Here is a 22275-nt window from a genome sequence, read left to right as displayed (position 1 = left end):
ACGCCTCTGATGAGGGGCATCCACCCCAGACAGCCAGCATTCACCCCTAGCCCCATGCACATGAAGAAATGCCCACTCCTTTCATACCCTATACCCCAGCTCAGCTTTATGAAGATCCCCAGCGGAACGCCACAGCCGAATCTGCCTTGTTTGTGCTCCAGCAAGGTTGCAGAGCGGCCTAGGACTATGTCAAAGACTTTAGACGCTAGAGCACAGACACCCAATGGAATGACGCAGCCTTACGACACCAGTTCAACATGGGCCTTTCGGAAGGACGAGCTATCCAAATAGACCCCCGGCTCCGAGAACGCTGATCCGATCGCTCCTCCCAACAAAGCTGCCCAGTTTGGATGACTCCCTTGTGTGGATCCTGCCAGTTCAGTCCCCGACACTTCCGAGCCTATGCAGTTGGTACTTATGCGGCCTACCTTGCCTTCGGAGGAATGTGCATGACGCTGTCAGTTGAACTTATGCCTTTACTGTGGTGGGTCAGGTCACTACGTGAACAACTGCCCTGTCAAGACATGTAAGTGCCTCTCCTCTCTTCCTGCTAGTAATCCATCCTTACCTGCCAACACAACCCACCTTGCTCTCCCTCTCTCATTGCAGTTCCGGGGAAAGACAGTCTCAATCGATGCCATCATTGATTCCAAAGCCTTGCCCCTTCAGGAGAAGACACATGGACTTTCCGTCTATCTGGCTGATGGTTCCCACATAAAATCAGGTCACGTGACCCAGGAGACCTTGCCTTTGCCTGCTATCACCCTCTCCCAACATAAGGAACTTTTGACCCTTGATGTGATCTCCTTCCTTTGTTCCCTGTGATCCTGGGCATACTCTGGCTCCAGGCCCACAACCCTTGTATCAGTTGGGTCACCGGGGAAGTGAAATTCCAGTCCCCTTACTGCCAAAAACTTTGCCTACTTAGACCCGCTGATCAGTTAATTACTCTTCGGTGCTTGGACATTGACCAGAATCTGTGCCAGTCTGTGCCTGAACCATATTATTATTTTTTTATGTTTCCAGCAAGCGGGGGGCAGACTCCCTTCCGACCTCACGTCCCTTTGACTGCCTGATCAAACTTCTCTCGGGGGGGCCAAGATTCAGTTTGGGTGTATTTTCCCCTTATCTGAAAAAGAGCAGGAGGCTTTGAAGATCTACATTAGTAAAAATCTGGAGAAGGGATTTATCCGCCATTCGACCTCCCCAGCAGGTGCTGGAATATTCTTTGTTACTAAGAAGGATCAGACTCTTCGTCCTTTTGTGGATTATCGTAAGCTGAACAAAATCACGGTCAAGAACCGCTATCCTTTGCCTCTGAACTCTTTCAGAAACTAAGATCTGCCATTATTTTCACCAAATTAGACTTGAGGGGGGCCTACAACCTGGTCCGCATTCGGGCCGGGATGAGTAGAAAACGGCCTTCCAGACTCAATTCGGCCACTATGAATATTTGGTCATGCCCTTCGGCCTCTGTAATGCCCCTTTCAGCATCTTGTTAATAACGGTTTTAGAGACTTTTTGGACATTTTTGTAATCGTCTACTTAGATGACATTTTCATTTTCTCTGGATCCCTTGACCAGCACCGGAGACATGTTTGCAGAGTTTTATACCATCTCTGTCAGCACGGACTATATGTGAAGGCTGAGCAATGCAAATTTTAGCAGCAAAACATCCAGTTTCTCAGGCTGGAGATCTCCCCAACAGGTATCAAGATGGATCCCCAAAAAGTGTCTGCTATACTTGACTTGCCTGTACCCTAAGATAAAAAAGGGGTACAATGTTTCATAGGCTTTGCAAACTTTTACAGGAAATGTATTAAAGTTTTCTCCACTATAATCACTCCCATCACACAACTGACCAAGCAAAACGTACGCTTTCACTGGGGCCCGGAGGCCCAAGATGCCTTTGAAAGACTCAAGAGACTTTTCACCTCAGCCACAATCCTCTGCCACTCTGATCCTTTACTACCATACATCGTGGAAGGAGATACCTCTGAGATAGCTGTGGGAGCTGTTGTTTCACAACGGCAAGGCAGTAAGGATTTGATGCATCCTGTAGGGTTCTTCTCTCGGAAACTCTCTCCTGCTGAGAGAAATTATGATGTCGGTGACCGAGAATTACTTGCCATTAAATCTGCATTAGAAGAATTGAGATACTTATTAGAGGGCGTGGTTCACCCAGTATTGATTTACACCGACCACAACAACCTAGAATACTTAAGATCAGCCAAGCAACTAAAACGCAGCACAGGGCATAAAATATGTAAGTCACGGTCGCCACAGCAACAACGAGCCTGCAATCTGCCTAACACCAGGACACTTCTTGCTTCCAGTTTTTGAATTTCGTTTCCGGGTCCTCGGAGCTAGTGCATGCCACACAGAATGCCAATTGGGACGTCAGTTGTAGCTTGCTGGATTAGCCTGCCTGTTTGTCAACATTTGTCAGCGTGGACTACAATACACCTTCTGCAGCACAGTGAGTTATCAATCAGTAATTGTACTCAAGAGAACTGTGTCTCTCCACTTTGGCTTGTTTTTTCTCACATATTGAGCCATCCAGCTATCCGGTCATTATCTGGATAATGGAGTGTACCTATTGATGTTAACCCTTTGTTACCAGGATGTGTGGCGGTATCACACATATTATACTTCAGAGTACTTCAACCATGAGACTGATTTTTATTCCTATTTTGTTGGATTTTAACTATATCATTTTCATCTGACAGCGAAGCCACAAGCTGTCAGAGGGGTGCCCATAGTAAAATGCTGGCACGAGAGACCAAAGACAGTTTGTTAGACCGAATGGATCATGGGATGGGCAAGTAGCTGTTTTTTCAAAAGTCAGCAGCTACAGTTTTTGTAGCTGTTGACTTTTATTTTTGTCACAGGTGGCTGGAACTCCTCTGAAAAATAATTTCTACTAGACAGCAGGCTTGATCTCTGCCTACGGAAGAAAAAGAAGCAATTGATCTTCGCAAGAGAACTCAGGATTTGCTTGCCACAGTGCCAACCTCAGGTTTCACAAAATTGTCTCTAACAGTGACAAGGTAATGAAAGCCTTTCCTTCTGATGACCATGCTGTTAGTGTAATAGGACTCAAGCGAGGAACAGATCTTTCCCTTATGCAACACAGCCTCGGATTGCTTTGGGATGTCAAATAAAACACATTCACATTTCAAGTATCAACTTGTGACAAATCCTTCTCGAAACAAGAAGTTTTGTCTGCTGTAAACAGCATCTACGCTTATGAGGGTTTCATACCACCCTTTACTATTCAGTGTAAGATACTACTAATACACACCGTATTTGCGCAGCGGTCTTACAAGCGCACTTTTTTTTTTTTTTAAATACACTTTTTTTAATTAAAAAATAAGACAACAGTAAAGTTAGCCCAATTTTTCATATTGTGAAAGATAATGCTACACCGAGAAAATTGATACCCAACATGTTACGCTTCAAAATTGCGCCTGCATTTAAAAAATTCTACAGGTTGCATGTGTTAAGTTACAGAGGAGGTCTAGGGCTAGAATTATTGCTCTTGCTCTACCAATCGAGGAGATACTTCACATGTGTAGTTTGAACATCATTTTAATATGCAGGTGCTAGTCATGTATGCGCTCGCTTCTGCACGCAAGCTCGTCGGGATGGGGCGCATTTACATTTATTTTTTCTTATTTATTTGACCTTTTTTTTACATTTTTACACAATATAAAAAACAAAACAAAAACATTGCATCACTTTTATTCCTATTATAAGGAATGTAAACATCCCTTGTAATAGAAAAAAAGCATGACAATGACCTCTTAAATATGAGATCTGGGGTCAGAAAGACCTCGTATCTCATATTTACATTAAACTGCAATAAAAAAATTATAATTTTGTCATTCAAATAAATGAAAAAAATGGCCCTTTAAGAGCTATGGGTGGAAGGGACGTTTTGATGGGCCTCTCACTCATCTCCATGTCAGGCCACGAGAAAGACGCAATCGCCTCCGCCACTGCCGACGGTTCCAGTAAGCGGTGGAGGGCATCGGATTGCAGCTGTAAGGGAGGGCCCCTCTCCCACTGCCGATAAAAGTGATCTCGCAGTGAATCCATCGCAGATACCACTTTTATCTTAAACCAGACCGCTCACTGAAGAAGAGGATACCGGTGATATGGCAGCTAGCTGCTGCCATAACGATATCCTCCTTCAAAGTACCGACTTATAACGATGGTGGGCAGTCTGGAAGTGGTTAAATACGTTTTTCCTTTCCTCACTCCATAGCTAGGGGATAGTTAGCCCCACCTTCTTCTTCATCATGCTTTCGTTTTCATTCATCAAATTCATTCATTCATCAGTATTCTACCGGAGCTAGACACATGATTTTTGGACATATCTGATGTTCATTACTTAATTTGTGAAGATTTGCACAAGTTTAAAGCTTTGTTTGATCTGCAGGATGTCATTTGGATCAGGTCACTTTCTGCCAAGCTACTAGACTGTAAGTTAAGCTATCTCGCCACAACTGGATCAGTTATAGAGGTCACACTTTCAGTGCTTAGACTGCTTTAGCAGAACCCAACCTTTCAGAATACACTGATCTGCCAATTGGCTGCAGATGCCGATCAAGAAGTTTTCCAGTGTAGCGATGACACTTTGAACAAAGTGTCTGTCATGTACAAATTCAGTTTTTTGCCTCAGAACATTAAAGGGGTTCTGAAGGTTAATTGTGCAGGTTTAACTTTGACATCAGTTTGGCTGGACTGTGTTAGAGTTCTGCCTGGTCATGTGTACAGTTAGGAGTATATGACAGGCTCAGAACCAGGCCTGGTTGGACGTTTTAGATATCAACTTTCCCAAAGCCAATGAGTGGGTGCGCCGAGGACCCGCTGAGGAGTCTGGGGAAGGGTGCTTAAGATGTTGAAGTCACGTGTTCTCGATTAGTTCGTGAAGCCCTAGCGGTCTGTTCCTGATTCTGGACCGGGGTAGCCCCGCGAGGTGTCCCGGCCACGGCAGCGTTCGTTGCTCCGCAACATGCTTTGGTTGGCTAACCCCAATATACCTGCCTGGTCTGGGTACTCTCGGCTTGGAGGGGCACCGCAGCTCGTGTAAGCGACTGGGGGAGGATTCTTCGGAGGAGGGCCAACAAGCTGGCATCCTGAGAAGTGCCTGGTTGCTGAGTCGTGAAGGACACTGACAAATTCACACTTTTTCCAGTACTGCCAAGGAGACAGAGAGTGTTCCAGGTACTGAGGAAAAAGGTTCCTGTTCACTTCTGTTACCAGTTACTCAAGGTCAAAGATTTCACAAGTTCTGGATCAAAGTGCTGACTTCCATAATCTCTGGCTAGAGATTTGTTCAGCCTTGAAGCGCCCAGCTGAGTGGCTACTGGGTGATATTAGAGACATTCTGATATTAGTGGTTCAAGGTGCCTAAATTTCTTCACCCTTGCCCCCTGTTCCCATATGAGACTGTGTTGTTGGATGTTACCCCTGCAAATAAAAACCCTTTCTAAAGGACTTTTATGGTGTCAGCGTCCAAAGTTGTTTGGTACTAACTCGGGGAACCCCTATACGTGGAAGAACCAGCCAAGCGGAGGTATAAGCCCAAAAGTTATAACCGCCCTGCCAAGGGTTATGGCCGCTACACCAGCATATCCCTTCAACAGAAGTCAATCATTTTATTGGCCACACTCTTCTTTGAGCGGCCACACACTGATCGAAATTTGGTTGGTCCCAGCTGAACTGGCCGAATATCAATCAGTGTACAGCCAGCTCTGCTGTGATAAATGCAAGTATAAATCACTGTTTTGTGTATTTACCAGTCCTTTATTTAAAGCACCAAAAACATTAATTTGTTCCAAAAAATACATTTAATATTCAGAGGAAAATGTTTATTTTCCTGTGGGCAGTGTTAAAAAGCAAGGACATTTCTGGGAATTAAAACTGAATATAAGCAAAGACGCCTGAACGTCAATGCATAGTAATAGAATTGGCAAGTACTTGAAGTATGTTCTGTATCGAGTTTGAAGCGCTGTTTATAGGTCATGTCAAGCATTTATTAATTACTATATAAAATGTACAAGCAACGGGTGTACACTACAACAACATACTGTGTATTTGTTGTCACATGCCAGGTATGAAACTGATCAAAACAATTTCATCAAATCTTAATTAAAATCAAAATAATTTCCATGATTGATTGAAAAAGACCTGAGAATATGTTGCTTCGTGTGGTTTAAGCTTGTCCAAAAGGTGTAGTAACTTTTAGTACCTAAAGGCATAGCTTATAGCATCTTCTTATTATCTTATTTTAAACCAGATGGGTATGACTAAGGACTAGAGTCTACAGCCAACAGCAATCAATTTGATCTTAGCTTTCATGCTAATGCTAACCTGGAACAACATGTGGTTGGGTAAGCTTTGCTTCACGTTTAAAATTTTTAAGGACAAGCATCAGATTGCAAAATGTATTAAGTAAAAACAAATATAAGATTACACTAACGTGTTATGGTGCCTATCATCCTGGCACCTGGTGTACTTAATACATTTTTCAACGGTTTTATGCAATGAGGTTTCTCTGTTATTTACATCCATTCATATGAGGTATATTCAGTGCAAGAGCCATCAACAACAGATTCTTCCAGGCGTTTCCCCGTATGGTTAAATGACCATACTAGAGATAGTTGGTCAACACCCAGGGGTGAGTGCTCATCCATGTGGGGCACTCAGTCTAAGCACAGGTTTATGGAGCACGGATATTTATTATTGAGCAGGAACGAGCTCTTATGAAAACACAAATATACTGGGACTATAAAGGACTTTTATATTCATCTTTGTTATCACATAGCGTGGTGATCTGTTTTCTTTTTTTTATTTGTATTTGCTATTTAGCAAGTTATTACTGCAGCTGGTGGAATTGTTATATTTTTTGTTCATTTATTCAATTACGGTATACATTTTTATATTATGTTGCATTAGTTAATTCACTATTTCTTTGGTGCTAAGGTATTATTTTTCTATTGGATTCTGTTGTATATTTTACTTTAAGGAATAGAGAACCACATTCATTTTTGTTTTTATTCATATTTACCTGGAGTTCAACTTTAAAAATGATGGCTAGAATCAAATTAGTTGATTTGGGGATACCTACTTTTCTTTCCACTATATACAGAATATATGACAGCTTTAGTCAAGTGTTAATTAACTTTTGTCACCATTAACCAGAAATGTTTAACCACTTGCTTACTGGGCACTTAAACCCCCCCTCAGTCCCAGACCAATTTTCAGCTTTCAGCGCTGATGCAATTTGAATGACAATTGCGCGGTCATACAACACTGTACCCAAATGACATTTTTATCATTTTTTTCCCACAAATAGAGCTTTCTTTTGGTGGTATTTAATCACAGCTGGGAGTTTTATTTTTTGCTAAACAAACAAAAAAAAGATGCAAAAAAAAAATCATGTTTAATATTTTGTTATAAAATTTTGCAAACAGGTCATTTTTCCCCTTCATTGAAGTGCGCTGATGAGGCGGCACTGATAGGCTGCACTGGTGGGCACTGATAGGCTGCATTGGTGGGCACTGATAGGCTGCACTGGTGGGCACTGATAGGCATAGTTAAGGCGGCACTAATAGGCACAGATAAGGCGGCACCGATGGGCACAGATAAGGCGGCACTGATGGGCAAAGACGGGCACAGATAAGATGGCACGGATGGGTGGCACGGATGGGTGGCACGGATGGGTGGCACTAAGGGGCACTGATAGGTACCACTGATAGATGGGACTGATGGGCACTGATAGGTGGCACTGATAGGTGGCTCTGATAGGTGGCACTGCTGGGCACTGATGGGCGGCACTGCTGGGCACGGATATGTGGCACTGGGGTGCAGCACCTTTGTTGAGCCAGACTGTGGGCACTGCTGGGTGGCACTGTGGGCACTGCTGGGTGGCACTGCTGGGTGGCACTGTGGGCACTGCTGGGTGGCACTGTGGGCACTGCTGGGTGGCACTATGGGCACTGCTGGGTGGCACTGACATTTTTTATTTAGGCAGGCAAAGCAGGGGGCAGGTGGGCACTGGCAGGGGGCAGGTGGGCACTGGCAGGGCTGGCCGTGATCGGGACTGATGTCCCGATCACGGCCGCCGGTGATCGGCTTTTTTTTTCTCCTCGCGCTGTTAGCGCGAGGAGGAATAATAGCCGATTACCGGGTCCGTTCTATCACATGATCAGCTGTCATTGGCTGACAGCTGATCACGTGATAAGGGGTCGGGATCCACCCCTTGCACGGATCGGTGATCAGGCGAGTCTCGTAGACTCGCCGATCACAGAGCGCGCCGGACGCTCGTGCACGGGACTACGTCAATAGACGTAGTCCCGGAAAAGGAGATCCGTGCTGTAGCCGTCATTCGGCTATAGCGCGGATCTCAAGTGGTTAAAATGAAAGCCTCTTGAGGCCCCCCCCTGGGGGCATGGCCAGGTGCCGGACAAAGGAAATGATTGGTAGAAACATGGGGGGTGGGTTGGGCTGGAGCTCAGGGAATGTGTGCCTCAGGGAATTTTGGGTCTTTTGGAAGAATTGGATGGAAGAGCTGCCCACCCTCCCGCCCTTTTTTCCTCTCTTATGGTATGTCACAGCTTGCTGCGGTTTCTTGACCTTGCCAGCAGTTAAAGTTGCTGTAATGGGCTATGCCCTTGATAAAAAATTGGAAGTAGGCTGTCTGTCCAGCACTTATGGTAAGGACGGGCCCCGCTTCCCCCTTTTGGAATTGAGTGCTCACAGCACAACTGTGACTGGCACTGGTTAAATGTGTTCACATGTTACGTGTTGGAATTTAAAAAAGCTGTGGCCTTGCCCTTTCCAACCTAATGGTTGTTATTGTTTTATTTAATGGAGTAAGGGCAAGGGTGGTGGGGGATTGCGTCTGAGCAGTCAAGCTATAAAGGCTTCTTTTTGCAGCAATATTTTTTGTCTTCTTCAGTATGTCTTTAGGGGATCATATTAGATAACAATGCCACACAAGTTATTCATTACAACTACTTACCTGCACTTCCTAAACACCATCCACCACCATGAATGTAGATAACGGCTCTCCTTAGTGCTTCTGATTGTCGTTTAGGCACATATAATCTCACAGGAACATTGTTGAACGATGTGTCTGTGACAGTAACATGTTCATCTGAAATGGGTTCTGTGTGCTCCAGCTTCGTTAAAAGCATCATGACATCCATGTAGTGTTTTATCCCAAGCAACTCAGCTAAAGTACCCTGTAATTCAAATACAAACAGTACATAAATCACTTAAAACATAGGAAAAATTTAAAACTTATTCAAAGCAACCATTCAAGTTTTATCTTTTTTTATTACCTGTGAAAATGAAAGGAATCTAGTTGGCAACTATGAACAGTTCTTAAAGATGTATTAAACCCCAAACCAAAATGTAATATATTGCAGCTCACCAATCATTAGTTGTGGTAGCTGCATTTTCTTTCCTTTTTTAGGCATTCTCCCCTCTGTTGTTCACCTGGTGATCTGGCCAGTAATATACCTTTTGTATTAGAGTGATCCCACTGTGGATGAAGAAGCACAGGGGCACCTTTTAACGGCAGCATTGTCAGTCTTGGGGGAGGGAAGTGTTAGCTATACTAGCAAATACACTAACAAATTGAAGCTAAACTCCAGCTCTTACTGCAGTTAGACAAGCAGCTTTTTCCTTTTGTGATAAAGGTTTTACATGAATAAATAAAAGCTGATTATTGTAAGCATCGGTCTGTGGTAAATGGCTTGCCTCAGTCCTCTAAATGCTACATTTGCAGGAGGGAGACAACCACATACACACTATTTGATTTTCTACAGATTTTTGTCTTCAGATTTACCAAAACCATATAATATGAGGTCAAACCTTAAGAGGTTCAATTTGTATGCAATCAGGCAGGCCCTTGTACTACATGGTTTTGGTAAATCTGAAGACCAAAATTTGCAGAAAATCTTAGCCCTTGTACACACGGTCGGAGATTCCGACAACCAAATCCGTCTGAGTAATTCCGACGGATTAATTCCGGACGAGGTCCGGAAGTGATGTTGCATACACATGGTCGGACAAAGTTGACGGAAAATCCGATTGTACATAACGTGATGACGTTATTTAGTTACGACGGGACTACGTTCAGGCTAGTAGCCAATAGCTTTGGTCTAGGAATTTGATCTGAGCATGCGCGGCACTTTGTCCCTCGGAGTAGGCTACACATGATCGGAGTATGTCCGATCGGAGCATTTTGACGGAAAATTTTACCGGCAAGTTGGAAAAGTTGGTCCGTCGGATATTCCGACGGAAACAGTCCGATGGAGACCACACACAGTCGGAATATCCGACAAAATGGTTCGATAGGACACATTCCGACGGAATCTCCGACCGTGTGTACAAGGGCTAATAGTGTGTATGGAGTCTTACTGGCAGGATCACCAGGTGAAAATAAAAGAGAAAAAGACTAACAAGAAAATGAATGCAGCCTTCACACCTAAGACTTGGTAAGCTGCAACATGAAAAATTTGCCTGCCCGTGCCATTCTGCAGACGTACATCAGCATGTGCCGGTCGGGAAGTGGTAAAAACTACTCTGTAAAAACTACGTGGCTATAATGAATTGTCGGTCCTGGCAATACACATAACAGTAATTGAAAAAAAAACATCATGGGATTCCCCCACAGGGGAACCCCGAACCAAAATTAAAAAAAAAATGCCTTTCAGGTCTGGTATGGATTTTAAGGGGAACCCTGCGCCAAATTTTTTTTTAAAATAGTGTGAGGTCCCCCCAAAAATACATACCAGACCCTTATCTGAGCACGCAAACTGGCAGGCTGCAGGAAAAGAGGGGGGACGAGAGAGCGCCCCCATCCTGAACCATATTAGGCCACATGCCCTCAACATGGGGAGGGTGCTTTGGGGTAGCCCCCCCAAAGCACCTTGTCCCAATGTTGATGGGGAGAAGGGCCTCATCCCCACAACCCTTGCTCGGTGGTTGTGGGGATCTGCGGGTGGGGGGCTTATCGGAATCTGGAAGCCCCCTTTAACAAGGGGACCCCCAGATCCCACCCCCCTGTGTGAATTAGCCTACCCAACTACCTGAACTCTCAATTGAAATTATGGGCAATCCAACTTTGTCACTTGTTGCCTTATGTGTATCAATGTTGCTGTGTATGTAACATTAGCAAACTACTGTTGTTACTATATTTTGTACTTTTTCTTATGTCTTGGAAAGAAAAACGTAATAAAAATGATTGAAACAGAAAAAGGGAATATATGGTACCATTTAGTTTAAATAAACCCACTCCAAGCTGGAAAACTTAACAAATAATTAAAGCCCAGTTGAAGACACAGAAAAAGATATTCAACCAGATAATTATTGTACTAACAGCCAGCTGGGGATGGAGAGGAGGGCGGGGAACTGGGAAATTGCCCATGGACCCCACCATCTCAAAGGTCCCAGTTAACTGTCACCATCTAAAATCAGGCAGAGTCTAGTAGCTGAAACAGTATATGTGTTTGTAGTTTAAAAAAAGACCTGGTTTGTCACACAAGTAGTGGCTCAAAAAAACAGGTACAATAAACAGAAGTTTTCTCTGCAAATCATTGAAACACCAAACCATTGCATTCTGCCGTTTGATGCCCGGCAAGGGCCATAGCAGCTGTTACAGTGAACTCCATATTCTGGCCAGATTATTATGTTGCACTCTGGGATCAGGCTCAGAGCCCAGTAGCTGAGACAACAAACAAGTTCGTGATTACTGAAAAATCACCCAAGTTCTGCGCTTAGTGCATTGAAACCAAAATCAAAGCAGCTTGTAGAAGTTTGTGATTATAAACAAGCTTGGCTTGGTACTCAAGTAGCAGTATGAGAGTGACACAAAAGCATGCATACTGCTACTGACACCAATGTGAAAACAAGCTTCCCACTTGTACCAACGATGGGGTATTTTTTCTAATGCCGCATACACACGATCGCACACTAGGTCCGACAGAATCATTTAGTCGGATAGTCCGATCTTGTATGGGATAGTCTCATCATTTTTCATTACAAAAAATCAGACGGACCTAGAAATAGAACATGTTTCAAATCTCCCCTACGAACTCAATTCCTATCGGCAAAACTGCTCATCTGTATGCTGGACCGACGGACCAAATACGATGCAAGGGCAGTTATTGGCTACTGGCTATTGAACTTCCTTTTCTTGTCCCGTCATACGTCATCACATTCAAAACAAATGGACTTTTGAATGTTCTTTAGTCTGTTTTTGTGTCAGAAAGTCCGTTCGTTTGGAAGTCCGTCGTAACTCTGTGGAAAATCTGTTGGGAAGGCCGTCGGACCTTTTTCTGCCGGAAAGTCCGGTTGCGTGTATGCGGCATAACAATGACTCTATAGCATTTTTTCTTTCACTTAACACCGATCCTGGGAATTTTTGCCTCCTATTTACCACTTTACCACAATGCTAGGGCCTATTGTCTGACCACTGACATTGTTTAATTGTCACTACCCCATGACCTCTAATATCAAAGTTTCTTCTTTCTTCCCAGTGTCCATTGACATTGGCCCATTTTCATCTCTCACTGACCAGTAATGTAAGAGGCATTACTTTACATACTCCTGATCACTGCACTTTATACACTGTGTTTTGGCTGGTACATAGTCCTGACTATCAGGACAGTCAGAAGTATGTAAAATACACATTATCCTGACCCTTACACTCTGTGTGCTGTGTGTAGCACATACCCCCAAAGGAGCCTGAAGTTTGGGCTCCCTTGTTTCTAGTGTTAATGATCCACTAGGCAGTACCACACTCTCTGACAAGGAGGCTGGAAAAATTTTTTTATTTGGGCAACATGCCCATCAGAGTAAGCCTACAGTAACAACATCAATAAACAGTGGCAAAACAGGAGCAATAGGAAGTAAATAAAACAGGAGTGCATACAGTATCACAATCTAAAATATTCAGTAAAACATTCAGTACATTATATACACCGAATCAATGCTGATATGTTTCAGCCATTACAGCCTTACTCATAGCATGCTTCTATGAGTAAGACTGTAATGGCATAAACATGTCAGCATTGATCCTGTGTAAATGGTGTAGCCAAATAAAGGATAATTAATACTAAGGAGTTATTAAGTTTCCGGGTAAATTTCTGCTTTGGATGTTCATATAGGGGAGTGGGGATCCACCCCAGCCTGAGCACCGAATCTCAGCAAATATTTCTCAATTGTGTGTTTAAGCTTGGGTATTTTCTGCTTGTATAAAATATACAGTATACAATATTAGAATTATGAATAATGAGCACCCGACAACCTGGCTCAAGGGCCTTGTTCCAAATTAGAGCCCCCAGGCCCAGACTAAAGTTATTTTTTAATTAAAATAATAAACATGGTATACTCACTGCCTCTGTGCAGTGTATTGCACAGAGTTGCCCCTATCCTCCTCTTCTGGGGTCCCCCACCAGCAATCTTGACTTCTCCTCTTCTCTATGTGCCCCCATAGCAAGCCACTTGCTATGGGGGCCCACATGCGTGCTCACTCCCAAATGACTGTCCACAGTGGCCTGAGCTTACAAGTCCTCTATCTTACCTCCATATCACAGTTTCTTGGGGGCTTGTAGTCCCACATAGTCTCTCGCTACTCAAGCTTATAGCGGAACTACACTTAAAGCACCACAAACCAAAAATTATACTTAATTCATTTTTAATATTCAAAGCAAACTCCCCCATCCATCCATGTCTCCATGCTTATTTTTGCTGAGAAATCACTTTGAAAAACACCCTTAGCATTTCTAGCCATGGCCATCTTGAGTAAGGGTAGATGATTCATGTAGCATTTACTTCCTGGAATCCATCTGCCCTTAGCTCAGGAAAGCAGACAAGAGGGTGGGCATAGCTGAGAAACCCCTCCTCCCCCCCATGAAGACTCCTGGGATGTATGGCATCTATTGCCTAGGCCTGTAAACCAGGAAGTAACTGAAGAAATAAAAAAATAAAAAATGAAAACAAGTAACTATGATATACTTTCCTATCCATTTACTATGCTAGCAGCATAAGGATTAATTAGTCAATGCTGATTAAGAAAGTGAAGTTTAACTCTCTAGGGACTATCCATCAGTCTGTGCTCCTTCAGCTTCAAGTCTGATGGGCAAGGCTTCCCTCAGAATCTCCTATCACCAAATCACAGCCCTCTTCTCCTATAGGGTAGTGGTTTGTTGCCAGCGGTTTTGATATTTATGGCTGTATTTTGCGTTATTTTGGGAGGACAGCAAATTTACACTGTTATACAGGCTGTACACTCACTACTTTACATTGTAGAAAAGTATAATTTCTTCAGTGTTGTCACATGAAAAGGTATAATAAAATATTTACAAAAATGTGAGGGGTGAACTCACTTTAGTGAGATACTGTGTGTATATATATATATATATATATATATATATATATATATATATATATATATATATATATATATATATACACGCACAGACACACACACACTCTTTTAAATAAATGGAGAGAAACATTTTGAAATGTTTGAATACATTTTACATTTTATGGGAGAGCCAGTCAGAGGGAGAGAGTAGGGGGTGAGAGAGGGGAGAAAAGGAGAGGGGGTGAGAGAGGGGGGCGAGAGATAGAGGGGGGGGGCAAGAGAGGGGGTAAGAGAAAGAGAGAAAGAGGGGGGAAGAGAGGGGGGTGAGAGAGAGGGGGCGAGAGAGAGATGGTGAGAGGGGGTGAGAGAGGGGGATGGTGAGAGAGAGAGGGAGGGTGTTCAATATGCCTGCTACTCACAATCATGGCCCCAGGCTGGTCTCACCTAGGCTCAGGCAGCCAGGATCTACAGCTGCTGTGTATATTTAAATCTGCCACCTTCATTATAAACATTTTCACAGCAGCGTGTGCAAGTCAGGGGGTGGAGTGTGGGGTGAAGAAGACTCATTAAGCCCATTGAGATTGAGCCTCCTCCCCTCCTCCGTCCTGTCTATATACACGGTATTTGCCACTGCCGATTGGGTCGGAACTTCACCCACCCTAGCTCACTGGCACCCCATTCCCTTCCCAGCCGGCAAGGGAGATGATGCACGAGGGTAAAAATACTATGCTGCAGATAAAATGCTATGGATTACTCGGGGTGCGTAGTGTGTGATAATACACTGGATGGCACTGCCACACGGGATGATTAGGTTGTGCCCAGGCACATCTGACACCCCCCGCCCATGCATATGATACATAACACCCTGTCTACGGAGTAAAGGATTCAACATTACTCCCCCATCACCTATTTAGCTACCCTCTCCTTCACCACCACCCCCATCCCACCCAGTAAGCAAAGATTCCCCCTCACTTCCTTCCCTGAAATCAATAATTCCCCCTCCTTTCCCCTCTAATCAGCAATTGAAAAAAGAAGAGCAAATGTATTACTGTATATGTAGCCTGAATGCAAATAGAGAGGCTTCATTTGGGCTTTGGAAGAAGCAGGCTCAGTTTAATAAATACTGGTGGAATGGAAAAGTGGAGGTGTTGACAGGATAACAATTTCATATGTCAGTTCTGTAGAGAAGATTGGTAAACGAAAACTAACATCTGATGGTTCATTAGGCATACGAGTATTTCCCCTAAGCTGTTATTTTCTCTTTAACAAATCAGACTCATCTGTGCAACAAGGATCCGTCTAAATAATACAGTGTACATAAAAGAAACGGTTTGTTTTTAGCACTGATTTCCTACATTTTTCGCAGCGACGTTTCTTTGGAATGTGAACATTTTAGTTAAACTTTACTTGCACAATATGCATTTGAATTGGCTCATCAAAAATGATTCTTTGTGCACCAACTCAATGTTTTAGTCTTGCACAGGATCCACCCTGATACTTGTATGTTTGCCCAGTGCAATCTAAAACCATGTAATTAAATCTATAATACTGATTTATTTGCTAGGGAGATACTATTTGCCAAGATCGTTGTTTCTAACTTAACCTTGGAAGACATTGTTTTGTATCATGACTGAGACCTGTGTTCTTAACTCCTTCCAAAACTTTGCTGGCTAGGTTTACATTTTGCAAAGCAAAGTTTTGCTCATGAATGAGAAAACCCTGATTGATTCCCGTATGTTTGCCCAGTACTTATACACAATGTTGTTTCAGAGTACTTTCTTTCTAAAGTCTTATACACACTCTAATGCCATGTACACAGGATCGGAATTTTGGCCTGCAAAAGACCCATGAGAGTTTTTCTTCGGGAAATGTGACCGTGTGTACGCTCCATCAGACTTTTGCTGGCTGAATTCCAGCCAGCAACAGATTGAGAGCATGCTCTTAATTTTTCGGTCGGGAAAAGTTCCTATTCGAAAATGTGATCGTCTGTGGCAATTCCGACATGCAAAAAACCCAGGCGTGTTCAGAATCATTAGCTACTGGCTATTGAACTTCCTTTTTCTAGTCCGGTCATACGTGTTGTATGTCACCGCGTTCTAAATGGTCGGAATTTGGTGTGATCGCGTGTAGGCACAACAGTTTCAGCGTAACTCTGTCGGAACTCAGTCAAAAAAACCTGTGGGGTTTATTCTGACGGAAAAAACGATCGTGAGTACGCAGCATTAGATTTTCGGACGACCGAATGTCAATTTTTTGTGGCATGCTACTCTCATGTCCAAAGTGAAGAGGTTACTCACAATAAGAAAATTTTCGTATGACAGAATACAACATCAGAAGTTATGTAATGTGTTGAATAGTTTTGTATGTATTCTTTCATTTCTGAGCATGCGATTTTTTTCATATGAAAATGGTACTAGTGAAACAAAAATTGGATGTGGAGGTCACATCAGAAAAAAATGTTATAGTCTGCACATCCAGCTTTTGTTTGAAGAAAAAGCAAAATTGGCTGTTGAAAGCACTGTACTAACGATCCGAAAATCGGCAGACAGCTCGTCGTACAAATTTTTACATCCGACTTTTGTATCGTGTGTACGGTGTCTTTAGGCACCTTTCACATGAGGCAGATTCCATTGCAATTAACAGGGGATCAGCTCACAAATCCCCTGCTGATTGGAGAAGAGCTGGAGAATGGCACATCTGTGTCTGCTTAGATTCAGAAAAGCAGACACAGACAGAGCCTACTCTGCTGTATGGGCGGCTTGAAGTAAATAGACTGCGCTGTCCATTTACAATCAACTACCTCTGACCTGATTCACCTAAAAAGAAGAGAACAAATCCCCTTTGTTTTTTTGTTTTTTTTCAGCAACCCCCCCCCCCCCCCTGAAAGGTGCGAAATGTGGCACCGGGGGGGGGGGGGGGGAATCAGATGATGTGGCACCAGGGGGGAATCAAATGAGCAGAAGTTCCACTTTTGTGTGGAACTCCACTTTAGGAGCCTCACTGCTGGAAGACTGTCTAAGTTTTCCACTGGTCATTTGTTGAAAGCAGTAGATAGACCATGCTGATTTTGGCCTGCCAAAAAAGTTCCCTTTTACAGCTATTTCGTCAATGTATCTGTACTTATTTGTACAGATATTGCTTGAGCCAGTGTATAGTATTATATTTAACACTGTTACTGTTGCTATTGTTTGAACTAAACTTCTATTGTAGGGATTTATTCGCTTTTCAAAGCCCATTGTATGCTACTGGTGTGTAGATGACTGTTAAGTTCAGTTTAGGGCAGGTCCCCACTGAGGTACAGCAGGACCCATCTGTCCAGCAGCTCCATAGGGTAAATCCTAGACCAGTCTGAATAATGCAATAATGCCACATCCCTAATAGTAAATACAGACATTTTTGTGTCACTGGATGGGATTTTTTAGTTATTGAAAATATATAATTCCATACAATTATATCATAATAAAATGAAGCACCATTTATTAAAATCTTTAACCACTTCAATACTGGGCACTTTCATCCCCTACCTACATAGGTCAGTTCACACTTTGAATGACAATTGCACAATGTACCCATATGACATTTTTTTTTCTTTGAGACAGATAGAGCTTTCTTTTGGTGGTATTTAATTACCACGTTTTTTATTTTTCATTAAACAAACCAAAAAAGGAAAAAAATGTTGACAAGAGTTTATAACATTTTTTTAAAAAGTAATTTTTCTTCTTCACTGATGTGCATTCATAAGACTGACCTGATGAGGCTGCACTGATAAAGCACTACTGATAGGCATTGATAAACAGGACTGATGGACACTGATAGGCGGCACTGATAAGCTGCACTGATGGGCACTGATGGGCATTTGTGAAGTGTCATTGATGGGCACTAATAGGCAACACTGATAAGCTGCACCGATGGGCACTGATGGTGCTGCACTGATCATCAGGGCACCCATGATTAGTGTCCTGATTATCAGTGTAAATGTGCCCTGCCAGCTTTGCCTGTTATCGGTAGACATGTGTGGCATCAATAAATTTGTTTCGTTGCATTCCGTTCAGTTTGGTATTAGCCGTTAATTCGTATTTCATAATTCGTGTCCGAAATTCAATTTGGATTTGTACGAAATATGAATTTTTGTTAGGTTCGTTAACATTTCGTAACAATTACAAACGTTCGTTATGATGAATTTAAAAAGCAAAAAATACCATTCTCAATATGGCAGTCATCGACTCATTATGCTCATTATGAGGGGCTCCCACCATCATTGTGCTGTGCTAACTTCCTCCTGGGGTGGTACCCCTGCTGTGCTCATTATGGGGGGCTCCCACCATCCCTATGCTGTGCTCATTATGAGGGACTCCCACCATCCCTGTGGTGTGCTGACTTCCTCCGGGGGCTGTACCCCTGCTGTGCTCATTATGAGGGGCTCCCACCACCTGTGCTGTGCTGACTTCCTGAGTTTTTAACTTCATCATAACGAATAATTGTAATTATTAGGACAATAATAAAACGATATTAACGAACATTCTTATTTTGTTTGATTCTGAATCTCCCATCGACTCCCACTCCCATATTAAAAAAGGTAATTTTCCAACCCTCACTCAGCAGCAGAAAAAAACCTCTGATTTGTCAACAAAACACCAGTCACGTTGCCATTGAAACAAAATTTGGATCCGAAATTTGTCAACGAAATTTGGTATTTCGTATACAGTTCGGAAGCATAGAAATCCATATTTTGGATGCTTCCGAATGTACAAATTTTCTGAAATTCATGCGAAACAAACCGCACATGTCTAGTTATCGGCTCTCCTTTTGCCACACAGTGACAGCGCATGAGGAAAGGAACGCCTATAACCAGCAAGTCTGTTTACATATGATCAGCTGTGATTGGACACAGCTGATCACATGGTAAAATGCCACGGTGATTGTCACTTTACCTCGATCTGTGATCAGCTGTGTCCAAAGGACACAGCGGTCACAAACGTGCCTGATGAGGCGTGTTCTGGGAGGACGTTCATGGATGCCCTTCCAGAACTAAAGAGCCGTGCTGTAGCTGTCTTTTGGCTATGGCATTGTATTGAGGTGCTTAAAAAAGCATATTCAACTATTTAAAGTGATTCTAAAGGCTGTATTTTTTATTTTAATAAATAACATGTTATACTTACCTGCTTTGTGCAATGGTTTTGCACAGAGCAGCTCCGATACTCTTCTTCTTAGGTCCCCCGCCTGCAGTCCTGGCTCCTACCCCCTGCCGAGTGCCCCCAATAGCAAGCCTGGATCAAGATAAGGCATGCAAGAGTTGTTTTGGGATCTGAGCTGTTTTGGAATCTGAAAGTAAGTGCCAATACCTATTGATATATTTTTTTACCATATCATGATGACTCTTGTATGTGGCAATGATAGATAAAGGCCCATCAATCTTCTGCTTTAGTGGAGTCTCTTTGTACTCACTTAACCCTACACCAGGCATTCTCAACCAGGGTTCTGTGGAACCCTGGGGTTCCTCCAGAGGTTGATAGGGGTTCCTTGAGCTGTGGCTGATGAACCACCTTTTTGATGGTGCCTACAGAGTTCAAGGTTTAGCATCACTTAGCAAAGCCAGCAGCATGACACAAAATATTTTTTTAGCTGTCTTTAAGGGTGGTATTCTGAGCATCACTTTAAGTGGGACATTCTTCCTATTGGCCACCAGTATAAGGAGCATTGTTCCTATTGACCCCCCGATAAATTGTTTTTAGTAAGGGTTCCTTGAGACCTGAAAATTATTTTTGGGGTTCATTTAGGGTTAAAAGGTTGAGAAAGCCTGCCCTACACTGTGAGACCTGCACTGGAGAGCACACTTTCTCTAGCCATTGATGTTGTGAATAGGGATGAGCTCAGGCATGTTTGCATGTTCCACGTGCAGAGCCCGTCAGGAAGTCAGCGCAGCACTGCGATAATCACAGGCAGTGAGACATTGCCCGATCTCTGCAGCCGCGCAACGCTGCGCCGACTTCCTGGTGGGCTCTGCACGTGGACCATGCGAACATGCCTGAGCTCATCCTTAGTTGTGAATGAAAGTTTTGTTATAATGTTTTACATGAGAGTTTTATGTACTATTGTTGATATTGTTTTCACAAGAATTGTGACATGTTTACACTCAGGTGTGTGCAGCCTACTGCATTAGGGTGTGAACCCCAAAGCTCAAACACACATACCTTTCTCTGCAGCCTCAGCTGCACAGGGGCAGGGAATGAATTGGTCTGTGCTGAGTGGCTTCCTGTTCATTCACAAACTGAAGCATATTAACCACTGCACGGTCATACGAACCCAAACAAATTTGACATCCTTTTTACCCACAAATAGAGCTTTCTTTTGGTGGTATTTGATAACCGCTGTGGTTTTTAATTTTTGGCTACAAACAAAGAGCGTCAATTTTGAAAAAAAAAATTTTTTAAACTTTTTGCTATAATAATTTTTTTTACATATTTTTGGTAAAAAAAAACAAAAAAACAATAGGCGTATATTGATTGGTTTGTGCAAAACTTATCGTGTCTACAAACTATGGGATAGATTTTGGGACTTTTATTTGTTTTTACTAGTAATGGCAGAGATCTGCGCTTTTTAGCAGGACTGCGACATTGCGGAGGACAAATCTGACCCCAAATGACACTTTTTGGGGACCAAGTGCTTCGGGTTGTAAATCCAAAGGCAACCTGAAGCACTTATTGTATTGTACATGATTTTTACACAATTTATTTCTTATTTAAAGAGGAAGTAAACCCTGATGAGTTTACTTCCTCTTTCATTCCCTGCAAAGGCAAAGCATAATGGACTACTATGCATCGCATAGTAGCCCATTATGTGTCACTTACCTGACACAGGAGTCAGCGAAGTCACCGCTGTCCCCTGTAGTCCGGCGCATCCATCTTCTCGGTGGGGTCTCGCAGCTCCGCCGCTGTCATTCGGCGAAGCCACGATGACGTCACTCCCGTGCATGCGCACGGGAGCTGACACGCGCGGAAGCTCCGTCATTGAAAATGACGCGCTCAGTGTGCCTGCGCGCCGCTGACAGCGGTGCCTGTCTTCGGGCAAATATCTCCTAAACCGTATAGGTTTAGGAGATATTTCTTGGACCTACAGGTAAGCCTTAATCTAGGCTTACCTGTAGGTCAAAGTGTGTTGTAAGGGTTTACAACCCCTTTAAGCTCATTTAGTTGAATTGTTTGTCTGTAACCTTTGCCATAAAAAGCAAAGCCTTCTATGCTGTACAGTTTGTTGCTTAGAGGCATTTTAAGATAAAAGGTCACAAAGTCCAAACTCAAACTCAGTAGATAATCTGTTTGTTGTGAACTGTGCAGTCTACTGATAATATATTTTCTCTGTGCAGCATCTCTCAAGCTTATTGTCATATAACTGAATCCTTCCTGTGGCTGACACAGAAAAAAGATTGTATTGGTAAAAAGATCAAACCTGCAACCTCTAACCCGCGTTACTTCATTTCATACAAAAAGAAAACCTGTTTGGTGGCCACTAAACATTTTGCAACCATTCTCACAATATTAAAGGCGCGTGCCAAATTTCCAGTTACGGCTCACATTGTTTGAGAAAATTGCGCTCAAAGAAACCACTGTGCAGGTTATGTTGTCTCAGATATTTTAGTGCCTAAAACAACAGGTGATACAAGACCGGTAGCCACAAACTCTCTAGTACAAGGGTGACCATGGTGAATGTTCTTCCTTTTTTAAATTATATATTGAAAATCAGTTTTGAGAAGTTGATCAGTTTCATTAACCTACATGCTTACTATATCTTTGAGGAGCATATGAGGAACCCAAGTTTCCAAGTTCAACCAATCTGCCATTGTGAAAGGGCCTCAATCTCACCTTGTTAAGATACTTCATTTATTG

At 42.9% G+C, this 22275-nt stretch overlaps 1 protein-coding gene across 1 annotated transcript in view; it reads right to left on the bottom strand.

The window, feature by feature from the left end:
• Positions 1-22275, bottom strand: part of AADAC (arylacetamide deacetylase) — a 74572-nt gene that overhangs the window by 49501 nt on the left and 2796 nt on the right. Inside the window, exon 2 of the mRNA XM_077488123.1 lies at positions 9035-9257. Coding sequence (XP_077344249.1) covers positions 9035-9257 — 223 coding nt within the window. The remainder of the gene's footprint in view (positions 1-9034; positions 9258-22275) is intronic.

This window comes from Lithobates pipiens, unplaced genomic scaffold (assembly GCF_037356315.1).
Source record: "Lithobates pipiens isolate NorthernLeopardFrog02 unplaced genomic scaffold, aLitPip1_a1.2 Scaffold_18, whole genome shotgun sequence".
Classification (NCBI taxonomy): Eukaryota; Metazoa; Chordata; class Amphibia; order Anura; family Ranidae; genus Lithobates; species Lithobates pipiens.
The sequence above is the reverse complement of the archived record's forward strand: the minus strand, read 5'-3'. Positions and strand labels throughout refer to the sequence as shown.